Source organism: Calypte anna, chromosome 8, assembly GCF_003957555.1.
Source record: "Calypte anna isolate BGI_N300 chromosome 8, bCalAnn1_v1.p, whole genome shotgun sequence".
NCBI lineage: Eukaryota > Metazoa > Chordata > Aves > Apodiformes > Trochilidae > Calypte > Calypte anna.
In genome coordinates this window covers 7,984,420-8,009,716 of record NC_044254.1, presented here as the reverse complement: position 1 = coordinate 8,009,716, position 25,297 = coordinate 7,984,420, and the positions used below count along the sequence as shown (strand labels likewise).

General features: G+C 38.2%; 1 protein-coding gene across 1 annotated transcript in view; it reads right to left on the bottom strand.

Annotated features, from left to right (window-relative positions):
- Positions 1-16,210, bottom strand: part of CFH (complement factor H) — a 34,740-nt gene extending 18,530 nt beyond the window's left edge. The window contains exons 1-8 of the mRNA XM_008503291.2: positions 16,059-16,210; positions 12,782-12,967; positions 9,409-9,514; positions 8,023-8,099; positions 6,010-6,204; positions 3,604-3,774; positions 1,824-2,003; positions 78-278 (exon numbers count right to left, since the gene is read on the bottom strand). Of these exons, the coding sequence (XP_008501513.1) occupies positions 78-278; positions 1,824-2,003; positions 3,604-3,774; positions 6,010-6,204; positions 8,023-8,099; positions 9,409-9,514; positions 12,782-12,967; positions 16,059-16,119 (1,177 nt within the window). The 5' untranslated portion in view covers positions 16,120-16,210. The remainder of the gene's footprint in view (positions 1-77; positions 279-1,823; positions 2,004-3,603; positions 3,775-6,009; positions 6,205-8,022; positions 8,100-9,408; positions 9,515-12,781; positions 12,968-16,058) is intronic.
- Positions 16,211-25,297: the final 9,087 nt, after the last annotated feature.

Here is a 25,297-nt window from a genome sequence, read left to right as displayed (position 1 = left end):
CTCTATTGGTACAATTTCTCCTGGACAGATCTTTGATAATTGTAACAGAATTGAGCACATAATTGGAATGTACTTACTGAGGCATTTTGGCTCTGGAGACCAGCCCCTTTCAGAGCAGGTTATTTGAACATAATAATCTTCACTAGGGGTTGAATAACCATCATTGCAGTAGTAATCAGCATGCTGCCCAATCCTCATTGGGAAATAATAGTATCTGTAGTACTCCAGTGATCTAGTTAACTTGCCATTCTCTATAGTTGGGTAGTCACATGGTTTCTCTAGAAACAGAATTTAACAGCAACAGGATCAACACATGCATGACAAAAAGCTGATGCCTCAATTAATTCAGATTCAGATTCACCATCTGAGTGTTTTCTGAAAAGGACAGAATCAGGACTGCACACCTGGGAATACCCTAAGGAGTGCAGAACAATTGCACTCTGCCTGTGTCTCTGCATTACCTGTACTTATGCTGGTTCCTTCCATTACCATTGCAACCAACAGAAATCCAGACAATATACTCAGTAGACTCAAAAGGCTGATTCATATGGCCAAATAAATATAAGAATTTATTCTACAGTGAGATTACACTGTCTAAATAGAGTATCTTGGCTAAATTTAATATAGTGACTGTGATAGCTGCCCAGAAAGACAGCTCAGCTCAGGTATATACATATATATATACATATATATATATATATATATACTGAACTGTGGACTCAAAATTGTCATGACTCCTGTCATCATTTTCGTTTGTAACTTTTGGCATTCTGAACCAAAAGACCTTCCTAGACCTTCTAATTTTTATTTTAAAACTTAGTGTTTGGCTTTTGATTTCTCAGTTCCTCAGAAGTTTTATTCTATTAGTTTCCCCCTTTTCAGGGTCAAGTCAAGAATAGATAGAAGAGATTTCCAGAAGCTTTCCTTCCAGTTTAGCAAGGCTGTTCTGCTTGGCCACAGCAAGCAGGTTCCTCCTGAAGTGCTTTGACTCAGAGCCTACATACTGGGGCAGAGAACACCACTCACTGAACAGACCATTCAGTAATCAATTAAGTGGTCTCAAAATGATACCTTGATTTTAGAAACACACATACATAGGGGAAAAATTATTCCAGATACCAACAGTGCACTTTTTGGGAATAGCAGAAATCATCCAAAGGTTCATTTACAAGACTAATTTTTTTACTATTTTTCTCACATCCTGTTTTCTAAATATTTCTTTAATTTTCAGTGACCAAAGATCAAAGATTGTTAGATTATGACATGAATTGCTGATTTACTTCTTAATCTGCTAATTCTGTGCCTACTAGGCAAAGCTGTAATCATAGTTATGGGAAGTTTAAGGCAAGAAAGAACTCATAAACAATCAAGAATATCTGAATATCTTTCTTTGTTATTTGACAGGTTATAACAAGTAGAAAGAACCCTGTGATGTTCATAATACATCAACATACAACAGCAAGTAAAAATCTAAAGCTGTAATCACTATGATGAAAGATACCTTCCAGCTATTACCTATGTTTTGGTTTGGTTTGAATACTTACACACCTTCTGTCCTCTTCTCTTGATTAGTATGTTATTCCTCATGTGGACCACAAACCTTTGTGACAGAGAGCTGACTACAGCACTTTTAAACACATACTTTCACAAATACATTAATAGATAATATCTGTGTCTATAAACAAAATGTAAACATAGATTATATCACTGGTTTTAGGGAGGATTTTTCTAAACCATCAAGTTAAGTTTTACATAGCAGAGAAACACAATGAATAAGCAACTCTCACTTATCATGTTATGTAGGGTTTTTAAGAGCTACTTACCAACACAGTCTGGATCAGGCACCCAGCCAGCCTTGGTGCATTTAGCTGTGTTTTCTCCAGTCAATGTTTTAAAATGGTATCCAGGACTACACTGTACTGTGATTATATCATCTACTCTGTAGTTGTCATTTTGAGGTCTGAAGTCCCCATTGCGAATTCTTGGAGGAGAGCATACAATTTCTAAATAAAAAGAGAAAGTATGGATGCTAATTTAAAGAATACGTTCATATTTATTGCATAAGTTCTTATTTTTTTAGTATATAGAAAATAACTGCATAAAAAGTTTAAGATATGTTTCTTAGGTCAACAAGCAGGTTACATTTTGAGACTGACAGCTGTTACTGATGTCATGCTAATGAGACTAAATCTATAGTGCACAGACTATGGCTGGAGCAAGAACTAGAGGTGGTCAAACTGGATTTGGCTACAACCAACCCACTCAGGGCTAGGAGCAGTTGACCTTAAGGTTGGTCCTGCTGTGGAGTGAAGATGGGTGAATCAGCTGTATGCAGGTACCACTGATTCAATCTGGGTTCAGTGGTGTGTCTAATAGCAACCAAACCCACTACATGAATACACCCCAAGTATCAGAGCCCAGTAGAACAGTGCCTGGAAGAATGTTTTTTTGGCAATTCTCATAAGCAGTCTGTCACTAAACTCTAAGCAATTCATATTGATTAGTACCATTATTAATCTTGAAGCAGAAAGGTCAAGAACTGAGTGTGTATTGAGAATAACCACTTTCTATTGCTAAAGGAGTTATTCTAGAAGAAGTCTGAGGAAGGAGGCTTTACATAACATCCTACAATGCAGGATTAATGCATACCATGCTCCTTTTGTCTCTGTTTATACATCACTTCATGTGTTTTTAGGGTTAGTGAACTTCAAATCTATGTTGTAAACAGTTCTTGACATAATAGCTGTGTGGAAGGTACTGTTCTTTTCAGCTTTATGTACAATCCAACACTAAAATTCCATTGTAATTTTCAACTTAGACTCTTATGGACTTCAATGGCCTACTTATCCTTCTGAAACTGGACTATTTCAGTTCTGAAACTGGATATTTGCTCAATCTGCTTTGGAAATGGACATGGCATTTTACTATTTCAGTATTTCATAAGAACTCTAGAAAGGCAGCCACTAACTTGTACCACTTACGTTCATATTAAATACACTTAAATAAGGTATTGAGAGTTGAAGTCAACACAATAGGACTTCAAAAAACATACCACTTCTCCAAGCTGGTTTCAAAACTTCATTTTTTCATGGCATTAAAAATTGCATTCCTTCTGTAGTTCAAATTTCTCTGGTATTAATACTTTTTTTCTCATGCTTGCTTAAATATTCTTTTTTATGCTTTATTTTTCCATTCCTTAGAGAAAACGTTTCCCCCAAATGTGGAGAAAGCAGAATGTCATCTACACCCTTTCTATTTGTGCAAATTAAGATTTTTTTTTCTAACACAGGAAATCTTTCTGTAGTCTTCCTCCCACCAATTCAGAATCATATCAAAAAGGAATGCTGCATGAAGTATTTCAACATCAACCTCATTTATGCACTATACCAGAGCATTTATTCCTTTATACACCTCTTTAAGTACACTCAGGTAAAAAAGACTGCACTATTTTTGCTACTGCTCTCCACGGAAAACTTTTATGCATTTGTTTAGCCCCTTCAACACTTAATTCTTTAAGATTTTTATGGGATATTGAACCAACCAACTCTTGTCATTAATAATATCTGAAATGACTTCCAATCACAATCAATGTGCAAGGCTAACCAGTGCAGTAGGGGATTGGACTCCATCCCAATTCAGTACATTGCACATCTGCTCTTTCTCCATATCTGTATCCTTCATCACAGCCAAACAGTAGCTGATCAGATTCCTTGTAAGACTTCTTTGGAGAACGTACATATCCATGCAGAATTTCTGGTACCTCACATGTAATCTCTGAAATTGAGAAAAACAAAATCCATAGATTTTTGTTTATTTTTATTCACTGAGAATAAATGCCTATTGGAATAAAACATAAGGGTTGGTTTGTTTGTTTGTTTGTTTTACTTAACAAAAGAATTTGCATTTATAAACCATTTGAAATCTATTTGAGAACTCTTCAGTGATCTGATTGTGGGTACAAGATAGAAAGTGTGGTGTATCACAGCATCAGTAGTAAACTGGTTCATGAGACAGATTTCAGGGCTTTGCTTTGGATTTCAATGGATCTCAGAATCAGTACATAAGGGGGGGGCCTTATAAAATAAACAACTAGGCTAACTGAAATTCAGGATGTTCCATCAAATAATTCCATTTCCTTGTAGCTTCCAGCAAATCCAAAGCTCTCTCTTAGCCAGTAAAGAATTACTTAGATCATGGCATCAAAAGGAAAAAAGAATGGATCTGGAAAACTGACAAAAGAATGCTTCACTATCTGTAGAAGAACCTCAGCATCCCCACCTCCTTGCCAAACCCAATAAAACCACTGAGATTTCCCAGTTTCAAAAACCTGCATCCACAAAACAAGAAAATATTCAAGGCTTTGTTGCCTAGGCCCCAGAGAAGACACTAGAGTTCTCTTGGATTCATTTGCTAAATTCACTTTGTATATAGGATGAAATATAGTTCAGTGGAACTGTCATTGTTTAATAAAGTCACTACATTCTGCAAATGATACAAGCACATGTGTTAACCCCACTTTATGCAGGTCCAATTACAATAAATGGGGATTTCAAAGCAGCAAAATGCAGTGCTGAAGTTGTGAACAAACTGCACATGTATCTGACATCTTGACATATATACTCTGCTCTTCTAAACATACACTTAATAATCAGATACATATAAATATTTGAAGAAACTTGATGGACTGAATATTTATCAGTGATTGTTACTGTGTATTTCCTGGAATTCATTCCTAGATACTGACAAATCCTGTAACAACCTCTGTTTGCAAAATGGGAGGTATAACCCTCTCCACTGTACAACCTCTAGGCAGGGCAGGATGGGGTTGACTCTGAAAAGTAGTTTTGAAGAAAAAAACTTGGCAGTCCTGATGGACAGGTTGAACAGGGGCTGGCCACATGCCTTTGCAGCAAAAAAAGACAACAGTGTCCTGGGTGCCATTGGGAAGAGTGTTGCCAGCAGGTCATAAGAGGTGATCCTTCCCCTCTGCTCAGCAATGGTCAGATCAAATCTGGAGTGCTCTGTCCAGGTCTAAGCTCCCCAGTACAGGAAAGATTGTCATACTGGAGCAGGTCCAGTGAAGTACCATGAAGATAATTAAGGAACTGAAAAAACTGTCAGATAAGAAGAGGTTTAGAGTGTCCAGTGGAAAGAAGGCACGGAGGGGAGGGAGGGTCTTATTAGTGTGTATATGTATAAATTCTTGACTATGGTGGGGTGCCAGAAGTTAAAATGATGGGACCAGGCCCTTTCATTGGCATCCAGTGCCAAGGGAACAAGCCATGGGCAGAAACTGAAATACAGAAAAGACCATTGAAACAGAAGAAAACCATTTTTACTTGAGAGTGGTCATACACTGAAATGGCTACCTAGAGAGGATGTGGAAACTCCATGCTTGGAGATGTTAAAATGCTAATGGGGCATTTTCTGAAGTAACTTAACCTAATAGGCTCACTGCCTTGAGAGACCTTCAAAGGTCCCTTCCAACCTCACTAATGCTGTGATTCTGGAGTTCTATAAAAACTGAACATGAAATAACCTCCTAACTTGCCAAAACACATTAATCTTAAAAAAAGAAAAGCCCATCGTTATTTCTATATATTTTATATACCCTAAGAACTTTAGATAATTAAAATCATACTTTAAAAAAAACTGGTTCACAGAAATTCAAAATGGTTTGAAATTACTTTGGATATAGCAACACTGAGGTAATTGCATCCTGTGTAGACATACCAAAGTTAGTTTCAAAGAAATTGACTGCAGCCTTGCAAAACACACATCTTGTCATGAAAATGTGGAACAGATGGTCCATTATGTCTATATTAGCATCCAATATTCTCTGATTTCTCTTTCTTATCCTACTTCTTCTGAATATATGCAATGGAGCTTGTTTACAAACAATGCTTAATTGCTGTGGAATAAAGTGAAAGCTTTTCCCATATGGTAAACAGTTGCTAGAAGTTTGTGAGAATAAAGTCTCTTGTTTACAGATAATAGTGTCCTTTTTACCTTTGCACTGGGGCACATCATGGCTCCATTGTCCCTCTGAAGAGCAAATTATTTCTTTAGATCCAACCAGTCTGTATTTTGCATTACACTCAAACTTTACAACCTGGCCAAAGGAATATTCCCGGCCTAGCTCAAATGCACCAGTCGTAATTATTCTTCCATTTTCTGGTGCTTGTACAGGTAAGCACTTTGTCACTGGAAAAGAAAACAAAATGAAAGGAAAGGAAAAAACACAGACATTTTGAGGTCTATGGTGTAAAATAAACTGACACACAAAAAGTTAAAAACCAAAAAACTTACTGTAACTCCTTACACATCCAAAAATATACACTCTTTATCTCTTCAGATACCATTTGGAGCAGATATAACACAAAACCCTAAGCCAAAAGACAGGATAGCATTGGAGAAAACTTATAGACCATCTCTCATCATCCTCTCCTCTGCCCTTGAAGGCTGAAGACAGAGCATCCTCTGAACTAGAGGACTTCATGAGGTCTCACCCAGTCTTGCCCTATGATCCTATGAATTCTATGGTGGTTGGATGAGCTTTGACTGACACACAGGCTCATTATACTTTGTCAAAATAGATTAATTTACTTTAGAGATATGCCAGGTTGGATTTGCTATGGGCAAATATCTGGAAAAGTGTTGTGTTACAGACTAACTACAGCAGTTCAGTTACTAACCAAAAATCTTAGTTGAGGATATTGGAACAATTATATTACTAAAGTAAACAAAAACAATGTGAGCCCTGAATTTAGACCTCCTGTACCTCCTAACTTTGTAACTGCAGAAAAAGGAAGAATTAACTTATGTCATCTTACATTTCTTATTAGGGGGGAAATTACTATCAAAGCTCATTCTTAGATGCTGACATAGCTATCACTGAACAGGTATGAAAGTGGCAGGTGTTTTGCATATCATAGCTCCCAAATCTCTCTAAAACATTTATGTGATATGATGTTCTCCATCATATAAGCTTTCTGCAAGCCTTTCCTATGAATTCACATTCTATCTTCTATGTTCCTCAAGCTGAGACATCATACAAATACTTTATTCCATATGCAATCATATTTCAGCCTAATAAAAACTCCTCAACATTGAAAGAAAAATCTTATGAGGACTTTAATATTGCAGTAGCTTGGTGGCATGCAAAAAACAAACAAAAAAATGCTGGAAACCATTGCTTTTTACTTTGCAGATAGACCCCTGTATGCCTAAAACTGAGAACTCTCAAAATCCAGTAATCTAATTGTGAAATATCTGAGACCAAGCAAATGTCCAAACAGAGATGAGAGAAAGAAATCTACTTTAATTTTTCATTCTTTACTTAGTGACCCTACCTTGATATTAGATGCTTACTGAAAGGGAAATTTCACTGCTGCACACATTAAAATACACCAGTTAAAAATTATCTTTGGAAAGAAAGGGAGCTTATTTTCATAATCAAACATGTTTCAGAAATATTTGAAATTTTTTCCAAAATCAGGGAAGTATCCTTGGAGCCATTCATTCTATTGACTGAATGAGACCCAGAGCTCTGGGTCTCTCTTGCTCTCATTCTTATTTATTGAAGTATGCTACTAGGGAGAAGACTGATAACAAAATCTGAATGGCTAGGATATACATAAGGGTGAATGAGGAAACTAGCTAAAAACACACATGTTTTCATTTACATCCAAAATGCCTCATCCCAGCTTGTCTTTTTTAACCATGTTCTGTAGACATCTACTTGGCCAGGGCCTTTAGGTGAGGCAGAGACTTAAGCCAGTCTGGGGGTGACAAGACTCATTTGTACATGCTTTTTAGTGGAGGTTTGAGTTTTTATTGGAATAAAATGGCTGAGCAGATATTGTAAGACTTTCACTGATGCATAATTTGAATGTAAACATATAGGAATTATTATTACTAGTACCGAGATCACTAACTAGTTCCAGACAATATCAGAAAAAAAAAAAAAAAAAAAAAAAAAAAAAAAGTTTGATAAGGAATTAAATGTCAAACTACTTTTACCTTCACAGTGAGGGATGTCATTGCTCCATCCATTTGCCTGACACTCACGGTAATTTCTTTGGCTGAGCATCTGGTATCTTACCAAAGAAAAAAGTAAACAGGACTAAAATACAGTCTCATTATGTGATAGCAACAGCAGTGCTGATGTTTTTTTAAGCAAAGGAATCAAATTTCATAACTTCTAGCACAGTGACAAAACAGTAGGTTTTTTGCCATCCTCTTCCCTTTTTTAGTTCCTTTAATCACATACAGCAAAAAATATGAAAAAAATCTGCAAGTAGGAAGTAATCAGTAAGATGGCTTCTTTGCTGCAGACAGTGAGGTTTTGCTACATAACAAATAACCTGGGGGTAATTTACACAATCAGCAGGGAGCTGAGTAGAACTCCTGTTGCCTAAGCTCAAGTATGACTGAAAGCCACGTGACAGCATCAAAATAGGACTTAATTCAAACCATATGTATCTCATGCTTTGATAAGCCAGTATTAGTTTAGGTTTGAGGACAACATGGGCACACTGTCATGGTTTCTGCTTTGTCTGAAATGAAGTCAGAGGACGTATAGTTGTCAGGCAGTGAAAAACTGTCTGAATTTAAGGGAATATGGAAAATGTGGATTTTGGAACCCTTTTTATGGACTCACTGATTCCAGCAATACAAAGACTGCAGACTGCAAAAGCACAGCTAAACCACTGCACTGTGATTATATCTGATTTGTATTTCAAGAAAAAAATCATTCCAATTCTAGGCATACTTAACTAGCATAATATTATATATTTGCCTTGCTTCAGTTTTCATTGGAGAAGCTGAACAAGAGGAGAGAATTTCCTCCAGGCATTCAGTCAAGACATGTTAGTGAGTGTACCAGCAACATCTTCCTTCAAACATTTTTACAATAATTTTTACTTCACAATGTAGAAAAGGTTTTAAGCAGAAATTATCACTTGTGGTTCTGAATAGGAGACTGTTGTATGACCTAATGACTCTGCTAACATAATCGCATCGTGGCTGCCTACTGAGAGCACTGATTTCAGCACACAAGGCTGCATTTCCATCTGAACTGGCTGGCTGGTGAAATCATACGGTAGCTTAATAGACAGACCTCTGATTTTTTTTTCTACTCAGGTCGTCATAATTTCAAGTTAGATACAGCCTTTGGTATTTTAGACACTGTAGACGACAGCCTCAGGTGCATTAGTTCAGTTACTCCAATAGCATAAGACATCAAAAAGAGTTATCTTTGGTATTACTATAATTGCAAAAATTCAAATGAAACAATAGCCAAACATTAAATATTAGTAAGTTCCAGATGCATTATAGACTACAAATCTTATTTTAACAATTATACTTAAAGTTAACTCCCATATATTGAGTTAAATGAAATATTACCCATCATTACATCTGTACTCAACTCTGGCACCGAATACAAATTGACTTCCCCTGGTAAGCTCAAAGACACCAAACTCAATGTCTCCAGGATGTCCACAGGGCTTATCTGGTAAAAGAAAACAAAACAAAACAACCAACCAAACCAAACAAACAAATAAACACCACCACCAACAACAAAACACCAACCAAAGAATATGAAAAATAATGTCGAAGTGTGAGAATACTAAAACAATTTTCTAGTAATTAGTAGCTAGTATTTGCCTTTAAAAAATGCAAAACTGTGAATCATTACTTTGATTACATCCTCCTCCTTTTTTAAATCACTGTCATCAGTGAGAAAATATTGGAGTATGAATCTACTGATTTTAAAAAAATAATAATTGCAAAATAGCAGGGTTTATTCCTTTAAAAATACTGAGCTTGTCTTAAGTTTGAATGTAACCAGCTTTTCATACATTTTGTGACATACAGTGGTTCAGAGCTTCCACTATGGAGTCCTAGAAATGACATTTCCTCAATCTGATGGAGACTGTGCTGAGCAAAGAGGGATGATATAAGGCCACAGGAGCCTTTTGGTTCTCAGTCCTTTCTTCTCAGCTTCCTTCAGGACTTTTTGTTATCATCATAGAGCCACAGAATGGCTGGGGATGACTTCAAAGATCATCCAGTCCAACCCCCCCCCCTCCATGGGCAGGGACACCTCCCACCAGACCAGGTTGCTCAAGTCCCCACCCAACCTCACCTTGACATTTCCAAGGAGGGGGCAGCCACAGCTTCCCTGAGAAACCTGTGCCAGCATCTCACCACCCTCACAGGAAGGAATTTTTTCCTAATGTCTAACCTAGCTCTCCCCTCTTCCAGTTTTAAACCATTTCCCCTTGTCCTCTACACACCTGTGTAAAAAGCCCTACCCCAGCTTCCTTGAAGTCCCCCTTCAGATATTGGAAGGTTGCTATAAGGTCACCTCAGAGCCTCCTCTTCTCCAGGCTGAACAACCCCAACTTCCTCAGCCTGGATTCATAGGGCAGGTCTCCTCTGATCATTTTAGTGGCTCTCTTCTGGACATGCTCAAGGACCTTTATATGCTTTCAAAGTTGTGGACTCCAGAACTGGACACAGTTACTGGTGGGGTCTCAGAAGAGCAGAGAAGAGGAGGAGAATCCCCTCCCTTGACCAGTTGTCTGTGCTGCTTTTGATGCAGCCCAGGACCCGGTTGGCTTTCTGGGTTGCAAGCACACAGTGACAGCTCATGGTGAGCTTCTGGTCCACCACCCCCTCAAGTCCTTCTCCTCAGGGCTGTCCTCAATCCTTTCTCCTTCCCACCTGTGTGTGTGCATGGGATTGCCTCAACTCAGATGCAGAACCTTGCACTTGTCCTTGCTGAACTCCATGCAGTTCACATGAGCTCACTTCTCCAGCCTGTCAAGGTCCCTCTGGATGGCATCACTTCCCTCCAGCACATTGACTTCACCAGACAGTTTGTGTCATCAGGGATCTTGCTGAGGGTTCACTCAATTCCACTGCCCATGTTGCTGACAAAGCTGTTAAACAGCACTGGTCTGAGCACTGACCCTGCAGGAACACCACTCATCACACATCTCCATTTGGACACTGAGCCATTGATCACAACTCTCTGGGTGTGACCACACAGCCAGTTCCTTATCCAGTGGGTGGCCCATCCATCAAATCCATATTGTTCCAGTGTGGAGATCAGAATGTCCTGTGGGACAGTGCTGGATGCTTTGCACAAGCCCAGTTAGGTGACATCTGTTGCTCTGCCTTTGTTCACTAAGGCTGTGACCCCATTGTAAAAGGTCACCAAATTAGTCAGGCAGGACTTGTCCTTAGTGAAGCTGTGTTGTCACCAATCACCTCTTTGTTACCCACATACCTGGACAGAGCCTTCAGGATGATCTGCTCCATGATCTTGGCAGGCACAGAGTTGAGACTGAGTGGCCTGCAGTTCCCTGGGTCTTCTTTTTTTCAATTTTTAAAAATGGGGTTTATTTTTCCCCTTCTCCAGTCAGCAGCTTCTTTACCAGACTGCCATGACTTTTCAAATTGGATGGACAATGGCTTTGCATCTTTATCTTTCAGTTCTTTCAGGAGGCATGGGTGAATCCCATCAGATCCCAAATGGTCTGGCCCTAACTATTTTGCCCTGGATTCCCAAAAGAATAGTAAAGATGAGCTCACCATTCCTCTCATTCATCCATTTTTTATATTATAGACTCCAAAATAAACTGCATAGCTAAAACCTATTAGGTCTCTTCAGGAGAAAACTTTTCTGTTCCCTGTTGACCTAAGCAATTTAATTTCTTGGAGTGTATTAACAGAAGAGGTGTTTGAGTATGCCCTAAACTTGTTCCAGTGGGATTCAGAGAAATGGGCAACCTCATTTGCTGTCTGGAGTGGCCTATTCTGGAAAGATAACATGACCACTTAAACTTGCCACTGTTGGTATCTATTCACTGGGTGGCAGTATTTACTAAAATATGTTACTACATGCAACAACACGTTTTTCAATATTTTGAAAGATCCATGTTCCCTGAGTAGTTAAATAAATATAAGAACTGAGAAGGTGACAATACAAAACGTAAAAGAAAGCAGTAACTACTTTGTTAATTATTTTTTACTCATGACTTGTCTGATGGACACCTAGAACTTAATTTTATATTATCTAAGCAAACACATACGCTACTTGTAAAAAAATTAGTCTGTTAGATATGCAAGAAAAGAAGCTCATGTGTCTAAAATTTCCTTGTGTTTAAAATTCATTTATTAAAGAAACAAGTATCTGCTTACTGGTAATAATAAACTTTAATTTCTTTGCTAATTAATTCTGTTCAGATAATAAATAGCAGCTCTCATTCTAATAATGAATAAAAATTCAATTCTTCATTGAATAAAAGAGAAGGCAGGGAAAAATAATTTCCTACTTCCAAGAAATTATATCTTTCACAGAACTAGTTGAATAAACTAAAGCCAACACTGTCTCTTGACTCACATTCAGAAGCTAGGTAGAGTTAGAGTCTTCAGACTAAATTTCATCTACATTAGACTTTTTTCTAAAATTTTGGAAGCAAGCTCCTCATTACTTAACAACTTAATATTTTAACATAAATATAGCTATTAAGGCTGGCCTAGAGTATTCTTTTGTAAGGACCAAAAAAACCAACCCAAAACAAAACAAAGCAAAGATCCTTTGATATGTAGAAAAGGAACTTACAGAAATGTTTCCTTACTCATACATACTTTTTAGAATGCTAGTCTAAGGGATGCTGAAGTTATAGGCAATTTGAAACTGATATCACTGGAAAGAAACCCAATCTGTCAGATGAGAAATCTGCATGTATTTTGCACAAATACTTACTTCTGCATTCAACTTCTGGGAGCTTTTGCTTCCATGCTCCATCAGCACACTCAAACACAATTCGTCCAAGTTTCATATATCCAGGCCGACATTTGTATGTCACTTGAGTACCATGTGGATAGGGAGGTTGGTCCCATCTTTCAGTAGGCAATTCTCTAGTCCTCCTTGGAGGAGGTTCTTTACAAGCTGAAAATTGTAAATAAAAATATTGCTGATATGCTACAAACACAAAAGTAATTTTAAAATGAAAAATGTAGCAAGAAATCCTGGGAACATTTGTGAACAAACAAGCATATGTCTTCTACTTAATCATCATAAAATAGGAAACTACCAGGAATCTACATATTGGAGGAGTATGAATAGACATTTAGAAGGATGTAAGAATAGTCAAGCAAGTGCCAAGTAGTCACATGGGACAGTCATAATTCATGAAATAGATTTTATTTAGAAAGACTGAGATAAGATTAGTGCCTTGGTTCTAACCATAGACAACTCTTACCCTTCCATCTGCAGGAGATCCTCCATACCTGTCCTTCCATTACCACAGACAACAATTTCATGCACTCTGTAGAGCTTCCTTTCAAGCTATTTTTTTTCTGTAGCCACCATCATCCTTACATTAAGTTAATGTGTCATTTGATTGAGTTCTGTGAAATTTCCCTTCACCTTTATGTTGCCTAAACTTTCCCTACAGTCTGAGATATTACAAAATTTATTTCCTCCTGTCCATATTACTTAAGATTTCCTACCTGATGTAATTAATTCTGGGTATTCCCTTTGATCTTCAAAGCATTTTGACTCAATTTTTGGGGTGGATGGTGTTTGATAGTTCTCATTAGCTCAATATTATGCACTCATTCCCCAAAAGCTCCCCTGGAGCTTCTTCAGTGTCCATAAAATGTACAGCCAAACCCTGGTGAATGACAAGAAATGGACCTGGACTAATTTGAGAAGTTTCTCAACAGCTCGAGAATGAAACTAAATGAGAAAGAAACAAATATTGGGAAGCTGAATGTTTTTGTTTATAATAATTGATCTAATTTAATTGACTAATTCTCTATGCTTGGGTGATTTCAGTCGGTGGAGCACCTAAGAAATTAGAGGCATTTAGAAAAATGTTTAAAAATTAGGAATAATCTCTTTTTTCACAGTCCGTCCCTCCCCCCCTTGTATAATTTTGTGTTTTGTACCTATGGCATTCTTCAAATATAAGTAATGCTAATTGTGAGATCTAATAACCTTAGTTTGGCTGTCTTAAGTAGCCAGAATTAGACAATCCTTTGACAGTTATGTTGAGCTGCTAAAAGAGAACCCCCACACATTCATGTTTTTTCCAATTACTTCAGCATGATCCCTCCCTTGAATGATTGCATCTGAGTAAAAATTATTGCTTCTGTCCACTACAGATTACTACCCTATTATCAAAAAAGGTAGTAGGGATTCTGCTTTCCTGACCAATATTAAGACACTTTCACTTTTTAGCAATCTTTTTGCAAAATGCAAGACTAAGCAAAATGAACAAGATTCTTTTAGCTAGTTCTGCCTTTCAAATATGTTAAAATTGCTTAGTTTACTCAGATAAGTTCATAATGGTGAGAAAAGGAATTTTTCTAATTCTAAATATTTTTCTTTAGAGCTCATTAAAATTAGTGCTTTCAGTGAGCAAGCACCCTCCAAATTCTACGAGTTAAAAACTAGGCTATCCAGTACAGGGAGAGCAGCTTCTCTGCTCTGCTAATCCCTTACTTCTGAATTATACTCTATATTTATTGCCTGTTGTGCAGAATGGGGCCTGTTACCTATTCCTCCTTTGTTGCATTTAAAAACAAAGCATGAAAGATAATTTCCTGATGGTCTCTTCATCATTACTATGACATGATGTTAATATATCTGTTACCATGAAGTGTCACAGTATGTATACGTATAAGTATATGTATATATGTATGTTTATGTATTTCTGACTACGGCTAATTTTTTTTAATGCAGTTTCTTAGAAGCTTGAGAAGAAGAAAACTACTGACAGAATGAACTTCAAAACTAATTACATCACAAACTCATCAAATGTAGCCACCAAAATTATGCAGATTTTATTTCCCTATTAGAAAGCATGCACTAAATGCATAACTTCACATCCCTTAGTGAGAGATCAGATCTGGAATCAATAATTTTGTATTTATATCTGGCTTGACCTCAGCTAGAAATAGCTCAAGCTGCTTTCTTTCCACCATTATGTTGGTAGCAACTTTCATAAAGTCAAGTACAAACTCTGAATTCAGGTAGGAATATTTTTCAAGAGCCCTTGTGCTCTTTCACACCTCAAATAGACTTTCAGTTATGAAGCTTGCAAATAAGAATTGCTCATGACCCATGGTAATAGTTTTCTTGGATAAATCAAATATTGCTACATTCACATTCCTTTGCAATCTCTGATCGAAAGAAAGCATTGTGAAAAGGAACTGTGAATTGAGGCAAATCTTCATATTAAATAATTCTAGGCCTTTTCTGGACTTCTTTGCAAACAAATTAGACCTTATTAGGTTTTTCTGAGCAATATTTATTATAAGTATACCAAAAAAAAGATAAGAGATTTCATTAATGTCCTGATTTTTCTTTTTTTCAAGGTAAAATCTTTCAGTTTGATTAATGTTTTTAGTTTGATTAATGTCTTAATAATCTTCACTTAAAATTAAAAACAACCTGAACTGAGCAAAGACACACTAACTCAAAAGCAAATTGCAACCTTTCTGCAACATCTTATGTAAAGAAACCCAGACAGAAAGCAAAAGAATTACATTAGTAAACATACATTAAGCAATATAAATATAATATTAAAAAAAATTGAATTGAACAGAGAAACAGAAAATATGAGTGGTTACTGAAAGATACCCAGAGTACAAGCTACCTCTTTAAAGATGGATGAAAGTATACTTGTATGCATTTATTTCATCAAATGGATTAAAAGCAGTCTGTCAGTCAATATGTATATATAGAGAGATATCTATCTAGTTTATAGGTACACTAACCATGAAAAAAGTTATGCAACAAATGAATGCAGTAGTTATCCAATAAATAATAATAATAATGAAATAAAGCCTATGATAGGAACTGAAAAAAAAATTTGGTGACTACTACCAGAAGAAATCTGAATTATTGCTATCAGAAGTTATTAAAATAGGCTAAAATGCAAATATTTTATTTACATATTGTTTTAGTAATCATTTTCACATACACATTAAGGAAGGTGGGTTTGGATTTTTTTATTCCCATAAAAGCTTACCTTTTTCTGCAGTACAATACATCCAACATAAAATCAGAGCTGTATAGCCCAGGAACAGCATCCTAGAGATTCAGAAACTCCACAAACACATTTGGTACTGTAGCCTACTTTTTTGATGGCTTTGTGTTATTGTCACTCCTATTTTACTCCCTAACTGTTCCAAGGACTGACCTTGCAAAGTATTTATACTCTGATTTCAAGCAGTCACTTCCCCTAATCCTCTTGCAACACACAAGTGGGGTTTTGTTCTGGTTTTTTTTTGTTTGGTTTTGTTTTTTTTTTCCACCCCAAAGTTTGCTTAATGAATGAATAAACAAAAGGCTGGCAATTTTGGTTGACACAGTCCTTCTCTCCTATGGTCTGCTTGCTTTTACGTAATACCTCATTTTTTCCATAATAACCTCTTCCATATGCAGAAAAGTTTATTTCATTTGGTATGCAACAGAAGTTGGATAAACAAATTATTTTGTAATTCCTTATGTCTTTATTGGCTGGTTAAAACCAGAATTTCTCATTAAATGTGTGTTAACAATAAACTTCTCTACTATATATAGATCACTTAGGCTCTACATTGAAAACACCTGGAACAAAAAGTAGACAAAAATACAAAGTGACCTACTGACCCACTGGTACTTGTATAACGTAACTACTCAGAGATAAGGAAATACACTTGCTCAAAGACTTGGTTAAATACACCTAGGTGATGTTGGAGCACTTCTTTCAGTATCACGGGAAAATGGAGAGTAAGTGACTGAATTGTAATATGGACAATGAAATGTTCACAGAAAAACAATAAAGATTGTGCAATAAGATGGACTATACTGCCAACTGGGCTAGCAGAGGAACTCCTCATGGATCCATGGTCGCCATAGCTTTACTATTTTCATTAAATGCCTGAGTTTTGGAAGAAGTGCACTCCAGTCAAAATGTGGATCTTATGAAGAAAACTATTTGATACTGAGAATCAAGGAAAAAACAGTGAGACTACGAAGTGGTCTCAGGAGGCAGACATGAAACAGCTGCACACCAGATTCTGTAGTGGTGGCATCTGAGTGGCATGGAATATACACAGACTGATCTCCTATTTGGTCCTGAAAGACCATGTAATGTTCTTTTAAATTTCCTGGCTTAGTTAGCCTACTGATACAGAATTTAAAAACAGTGTGTTTGGAATTCAAACCTGAATTCCAAAGCAGTTAAATTTTTTCTTCTCAAAACAGCTGGAATTTATTATTTTATTTTATTTTTAACCTGGGTTGTGTTTTCAGTTACCAGTTCTAAGAAACGGTTAGTGAAAACTGGCATTCAGCTGTTTCACCTAGCAGAACTCTCCCAGCAGCTCTTCTTTTCCCTCCCCTGTTATCTTGTCAAGTAACTCATATATGGATAACAAACTCTCAGTTTACACCATGCCCTTGTGAGAATTAGCCTGCATCCATTTTGTATCTACTGGTTTATTTCTTTTAGTATTTACCCAATCACTAAAAAGATTTTTCTTACACCTGCCTAATTTGAGTTCTAAGCAGGAGCTCCTCACACAACTTCATTGCCCAAATCTAATTCTTTTTTTTCTGTGATACAGAAATGTGTGCTGCTGCTGAGATCAGTGCTCCAACTGCTCCATGACAGCCACACCTGTCTTCTCACTGCATTACCATGGGTGCAGTTTTATCAAACTGCTTTTGGGTTGTTAAACCATTTGCCAAATAATTACAGGCTTGAAACACAGTCAAAGATACTTTTGGATACAGCTGAGCCAGAACTGGAACTGATTTGAAAATTTATCCTACATTTCCTGACTGCTCTCTATGAATACAGACAAAGTAAAAACAGTTTAAGCCAAAAGATAATATCAGCACACAAAAGGCGATATGAATAAACCCAAGGTGAAAATCAGAAGAGTCACCTAGGTAGTGAGGCTTTGAAGCAATCTGTGTAAGCATAATGTGGGCCTATACAAAATAACCATCTTTGATCACAAAGCAAGGAACCAGACTTACTCCTTTCCAGTCTTGTGTTTGTGATCTTGTGAACTCCTCTGGGCAATCTGTGCCAGTCTCACCACCCCTGCACTCAAGAACTTCTCCCCAAGATCTAGTCAAAGCCTATTCTACTTCACTTTAAAACCATTTTCCCTTGTCCTATCACTGGACACTCTTATGAAAAGTTCTTTTTCAGCTTTCCTGTAGGTTCCCTTCAGGTATGAGAAGGCAACTTTAAGGTCCCTTGAGAGTCTTCTCTTCTTCAGGCTGAACAATCCCATCTCCCTCAGCCTCTCCTCATAGCAAAGGTGCTCCAGCTGCCCAATCATCTCTGTAGCCATCCTCTGGACATGTTCCAGGAGCCCTATGCACTTCTTTTGGTGGGGACACCAGAACTGGATGCAGTAGTCCAGGTGGGGTCTCACAAGAGCAGAGTGGGAGAATCACCACACTCCTCCTGATGCATCCTAGGGTAGAGTTCACCTCTGAGTGCACTGCTGGTTGAGCTTCTCATCAATCAACACCCCTAAGTCCTTCTCTTGAGGGCTACTCTCTAACCACTGTGTACTCAGCTTGTAACTGAGCCTGGGATTGGCCCAACCCAGATGCAAGACCCCAGGCAGTTTGCACTGGCCCATTTGCCAAGCCTGCTGAGGTCCCTCTGGATGGCATCCCTTCCCTCCAGTGAATCCACCACACCACACAGCTTGGTGCCATCAGCAAACTGACTGAGGGTGCACTCAACACTATTTTCCATGTGGCTGACAAAGATGTTAAAACAGCACTGATACGCTGTTTGTGAATATATGATCACCTGGAGCATTCTTGAGCTCACATTCCTACACCAACAACTATTGCTGCTCAGGATATTTTGCCAAGCATGGCCCATGATAACATCTTTGCAAACAGAAAACAGGATTAGGAATTATCTGAATATTCCTTCATCTTCTTCTAATGCAAATTAGGTAGCATAATGCACTCAGGAAGGGTTTTAAAGCAATGACAGGAGACATATCATGTCCAATTCCAGAAGTATTTTGTACCATGCTTCTTAATACTCCCATTTCTGTACCATCTAATTCTTCTGCCTTGGTGCTCTGTACTTAAAAGTGAAGTGAAAATTACTTGAAAAAGTGTTCTTTGCCAAAAAATATGTTCTCCTATATAAAAGCAGCTGTCAGTATCTCAAGTTTTAAATGAAGTCCTCCTACTCACAACCAAGTGGAGATTTGCTGGAAGACAATTCAGAGGTTATCACCATTTCCCACCAGCTCTCCTCCCCCTGCTGCAGTGCTGCTATTCCTCTTATCCCTACAGTTTCCTTCCTGATCACCACAGCTGTTAGAAACCTGTGGTGCACTGGGATCACTGAAGTGGATGCTGCTCCTTTTTGAAGCTGTGTTATGATGATTTAGCATTTAAGAAATACAAAGATCAGGTCATACTGTGTGCTCTGCATCTGAAACATCCTTTTAGGATCATGCTCACAGCAGAGTCATGCCCACCATGCTGTGGAAAACATGCCCTCTGCTTACCAAGACTTCAGTTTAATTAGACACATGACAACAAACATAAGGCCAGCTCTAATTTGTCTAAAACCTTTGAGAGGAATTATCAAATTGGAAATTCCTCACCTTTCTCCTTCTGCCCTAGCTTCCCAGCTTACCAGTGGCCTGAAAACTTCGTTCTCACTTTGGGCTATTTCAGTCTGCTACTTCTTTCTGAATCACTATCAAACCTTTGGTGTCAGCAGAACAATCTGCTGATGCACAGCTACTTAAAAAACAGGTACCAAAGGAAAAGATTGGAGGGCTCCATGGACATTTTTCCCCTGAAGTCTAAATAAATCCAAACATTACAGCATTATACTGTGGAAGGTATGAGGAGTAAAATGAAGAGATATTAAGAACCAAAATACAAAATCCACAAAAAAAAGTGAATAGGACCATTACATTTTTAAAGGTATGTAAGAATAGAAGACTTGCCTAGATTTTTTTTTTTTTTTAAGAAAAGCCCCAACCAAATGGAACAGTCTGGGTCTTGGGCAACTGCTTGTAGAAAATTCTGATTACCAGTTTTTCATTTTGTATTAGTATAATACCCCCAAAGGCTGTGGTTTCTAAGAGGACAGTTAAAAGTATCATCAGCTGCTCCTGTTACTAGTCCAGCATAGAACCCAACTACCTAGCAAAGAGGGACATAAGCATTTCTTTATTCAGGAATGCTACAGAAACTTAGTGGACAACATAATATTATTTATGCTATGGTATTACTCAGACCCTCCCCACCCCCAGGAATATTGTAAGATTCAGAATGGGCCAAATGAGGCCAAATTTGGGCCAAATGGCAAAAAAATGGGACTCATTCCCTACAGCCAAGAATCTAATGAGCAATAACAAAGGTATATTCAAACTAGAGAAACAAAAAGGGACAAAACCAATATGCTCACGTTGATCCAACTCACTAGCAAGCTGTTTTTTAGGAAAGGATGTGGAAGACAAGAGTGGCATTGGAGTCACAATTCCTTTCCACCAAAGGGTAAGCAAGAAGTAAGAAAATCATGGTACTTTTGAATTAAAATGTGGGGGAATTGAGACTATTAGAGAAAGACTCAAGACAGAAGTAAAGAACAGGGAATGACACAAAAGAATAAGGCAAAATCCAGGCAGTCCTTGGAACTGAATGGAAACCAAGAGTTGATATGTGATCTAACAGATATGGTGTTATAGTCAAAAAAAGAGATGGTAAAAAAGGCTGCCCTAACCCAGCAGTAAATGGCACACAAAATGATGGGTCTAGGAACAAATGTATGTTAGATTCTATGAAAAAAAGATGCAAGACCTAGATACTGTGGATTACAGGATCCAAGATTTCAATCTCTAAAGTTCTGTAGGCCCCATGAATGTTGCACTGCTCAGCAACAACCCTTTATTTTCCACCAGCCTTAAGGAGCATAAGTATTGAGTAAAAGTAAAAGGTAAGGTTATATGACTTAAAGATCATTTTGCCCTCTTGCAACTCAACAGGAACCCACTTAGGCACCTTGGCCTGACCTATGTCCATTACTAGATATTATTAGCATGCAGTGGATATATATATTCTTTTTAGACACATTGTAAAAAGTCAAAGTTGAGGTCAACGAGCTTAAATGCTTAAAGCCATTAAGGCATCCTTTAGCTAACCATTTCACACTAATGGAATTTCTAGTCATATAGTCCGCATCAATGAATAGCAGTTCTGTATCACAGCAGGCAAAGGAGAGTCCTCAAAATACACCTCTCACCAATTTTTGCTGCTTTGGTTTGATTTATCCTTTCAGATCCATATAGAATGCAGGGTTCAGCATGCCTAACTTTAGTTCTATCAGGCATCTCTATCCCTCACTTTGGATCTGAGATAGCCTTTGGAGTTGGTGATCTGACAGCCAGGGGAAAAAAAAATTACTGAGAGATTTCTAAATACTCTTCATCTGGCAAAGCAGCAGAACTGTCTTCTGAGCTTTCAAATGCTATCAGTATTCCACTCCCTGGTTCTAATCTTAAACCCAAAATCTCACATACACGCTCAAGTGAGAACTGGTGAACTTGCAGAAATGTGAGAGTTCCTAAAGTTCTCATTGGCAAAATAAACACCTAGATACTTCTTAATTATGGGGGGAAAGGGATTCAAAAAAGTGAGCACCTAAGGAAAAGCCTCAGAATGATCTTGAGTTCTATTCATTTATTTTCCAGCCAATCAGTTTTTCAGCCAGCCTAACCCTTTACTAGAACCAACAGACAAATAGCAGAATGCATGTAAACTTTGCATTAATATTTAAAAGCAATAGTTTGGATAATAAGCACCTCAGCTGGGGAAGACAACTGTCTGAGTCATGGTGTACAACTGAAAAACCTTGGAGGGAACAGGAATAAGAACACTGTCTGGTAGGACTATTTCAGCACCACAGCTGCAGAGGACCATCAGTACTTTAAGAGGGTAAAATTAATCAGCTTAAAATGTGAGATATTTTGCTGTAACTCCTTGCAGTCAGGTTTGGTTTTGATTTACCTGAATAATTTTAGGTATCAGTACCAACAGTAAAGAACATCTCAGTGAGTATCAATAATTAAACTGATTACTAATAAAGAAAACCTTACAAGCTTTTTGAAAAAAATATAAAAAATTAACCTGATAACCTAATTTATTTTATCACAGTAGAATACATAATTCAGATTCAGATAGAGGGGTAGAACATCTTGAATTAATAAGTATTAAGCACCTGTGTATACCTCCACATACACTGCAACTGTTCAGAAAGTTCAGCAGCTCTATTGTGCCAGTCTCTGTTACCTATACACCACCAAAAATATAAGTAACCTAAAATTGAAACCTAAATACTTTTTTGTTCTCTCTGCATCTCAGTGTGTTCCAAGATTTGCATCCATTTGCCAGCAATACACTGAGTAACACAGTTCTTAACCTCCCACTCTCTCCCAAACTTCAGAGCTAAGTATTTGGAAAGAGTTACCCACATGTATCTAGCCAGCTTAAAACAAATAAAAGAAAGGAAAAAAACAACCAAACAAAAAACCCCCAGGGCCACAGATGGTTCTGGCACTTCTCAGGGCCAGAATCATTCCAAGAGCACATACCTACATTTTTTCCTTTTGGGGAACTAATCTCACAGCTTTTCTTAAACATACAGCCATGCAGAAGTAATGCCCAGCTTGACCATAGTGACCCAGTATGACCCAGTTCAGATATAACAGCTTCTGTCTTCAAGTGGATGATGCAGTGTCTCCTCACCTTGAAGACATACATTTCTCAGGTGTACTGAATTGCTAACTGAAAAATAAGATTTAGTCAACTAAAATCCTATCTCTGTCCAATTTTATATACTTAGAGTGACCTTATATACATCACCTAATTTTATAGTGCAAAGAGTTTATAGTATTTATGAGTGTAAAACTAAGCTTCTGTATAAATTGCATGATCATAGTCTCAGTGATAAGTTTGCTTTCTATTAGCTCCACTCAGCTATTTACTAGGTTGCCAGCTTACCAGTCAGCTATTATCATCCTGACGTGTATTTCAGTGGCAGAAAAAGTGCAAAAGCTTCTACTGGTACTTAAATTCTCAAGTATGAAAATGAATATTAAATTAATCAATTAAGGTGGAAAAATTAATGAGGCTGCTAAGGATATGAAACAGGGACACTATTAATTTCCCAAGCGAGCTATGATTCATAGACTTCAGAAAAGGCCTACAGTTAGCATAACTACCTTTGTGATAAACCATTTTAACAGGTAGGCTCCACTCCACCTCAAGTTTTAACAAGACAAAAGATACCGAGGCAGAGAGAGGAAACATTGTTTTCTTAGAGACAGCCAGTTCAACCGAAGCAGCTGAGAAAGAAAAATTGGCTGCAACAAATACCCTAAAAGAGAAAGATCCTGGAGCTTTTTTTTTTTTTTCTTTTTTTTTAAATTAGACTTAGAGTGCTCTGACCACAGAACACAGCATGATAAAACTGGCAAGAATGAATGTGACAGCAGACTGATTCACTGTTGTTGGTTTTTTTTATTTCCTGCATCAGCCAAAGCAAAGAGTGAGTTACCTTTGAACTCTTGCCACATACATGCATGTGGTTTGCTTCATCTGAAGAGCCTTTAGATGTACATGTTGTAAATGCCAAATGAAGCAAGCTGTGAAAAAGGGTAAGCATCATACCCCGCTCATCCCAGCATTTTATAGGAACTGGCATACAACACTGCATTCTCTAAAGAAAAAGCCATCAGAGAAACTATGCCTGAAAAGTGATCTAAAGAAGCAAGGAAAGATGCTGCCTGGAACAACAGCAGAGAGAATGAGTCTTTAATTGAACTACCTGCTGGTTACCTGTAGAAATCTTTCCATCACAGCATGCAGCTCAGATGCTCAGCAGGGCACATTATTGTGTGGTACAATCCAGGCTGCCATACCTAAGCTGATACTGTATGGGCTGAGTCAGCTTTTATCCAGCTTACCTTCTACACAGAGATCCAACTGAATGGAAAATGGAAAGTTCACTCTTCAATATAGAGTATAAGTGCAAGTACCTAATGAACTATGTGGTATTTAAACCACATTTAGAAAATAATGTCTTAACACTTAGTCCCTGATCCAGCAGAATATAAACGCAATTCTAAAAATTGCCCCAGTGTTAAGACTGTGCATGACTTCATTGTAGAAAAGGATTGCTATGTCTGAGCATCTTACACAAAGAACTAAATCTGGGAAGGTAAATCATGACAGGCTGTGAAAATGTAGTAATATTCATGTTTACCAGAACCGGGGCATTAGATGGTAAGTATGACAGTTTGTCTAGATTACAGAGGACCTTTAGGAACAAACCTAGAAACATTATTCACTATTCCAATATGGTGATGATGAATTCAAACAAACCATTATATGGGTAATGTGTGCTTCATCAGTCACACAAGATAACCAAATATTTTCTAGACTGTCTCCCACTTTCAAGCATTGCCTACAGATTTTAATCATGGTGAGAAATCTACTTCCCTGTATTTTTACAGACCGTGACACCCCTCCTGGAAAGTAGAACAAATCCCCAATTAAATAAAAGTAGAAACCAGTGGCTCACCACGTTTGCACCTGAGACTTCGGAAGAGTTGGCACAAAACAGGGACACATGACAGTAACCAGGCACACCTGACTGACTAAAGATGACCAAGAGACAGGTTATGAAAGACCACAGTGTGCTCAGATGATGCCCCACAGTAATGTGGGGTCTGTCAGAGGACCCCTGCAGCTCACCCAGGTAAAACACCGAATTTTTCAAATTCGGGGGCATACAGAAAAGTACTTCTGAGGAAGCTCTAGAGGAGGAGGGTGCTGTCTGGGGGAGTCAGGTTTGTGAGGAAGCCCCATGAGCAGCCCTGAAGGCCCGCTTGGGATCCAGCTGGTGCCGGGGGTGTGAATCGGTTCCTCCAGCCAAGTGCCATTCCACATAACCCAAACAGGCACTGCAGGGGTGTGGGGGCACCCCCAGACCCGCCGAGACCCTCCGAACCGCCATCCCGGAGGGACAGACCCGGTCTGGGGGAAGGGAGGCGGCTCCCCTAGAGCCGGGGGTGTCCCCGCGGTTCCCTGAGGCGGGGGCAGCCCTGGGCAGAGGTTCCCGCGCCGTCACAGGAGCGTGCCGGGCAGCGCCCCTCCCATTGGCTGCCCCGGCGGCGGCGGCCCCGCGCGACGCTCGCGTGGCGCCGGGCAGCTCCT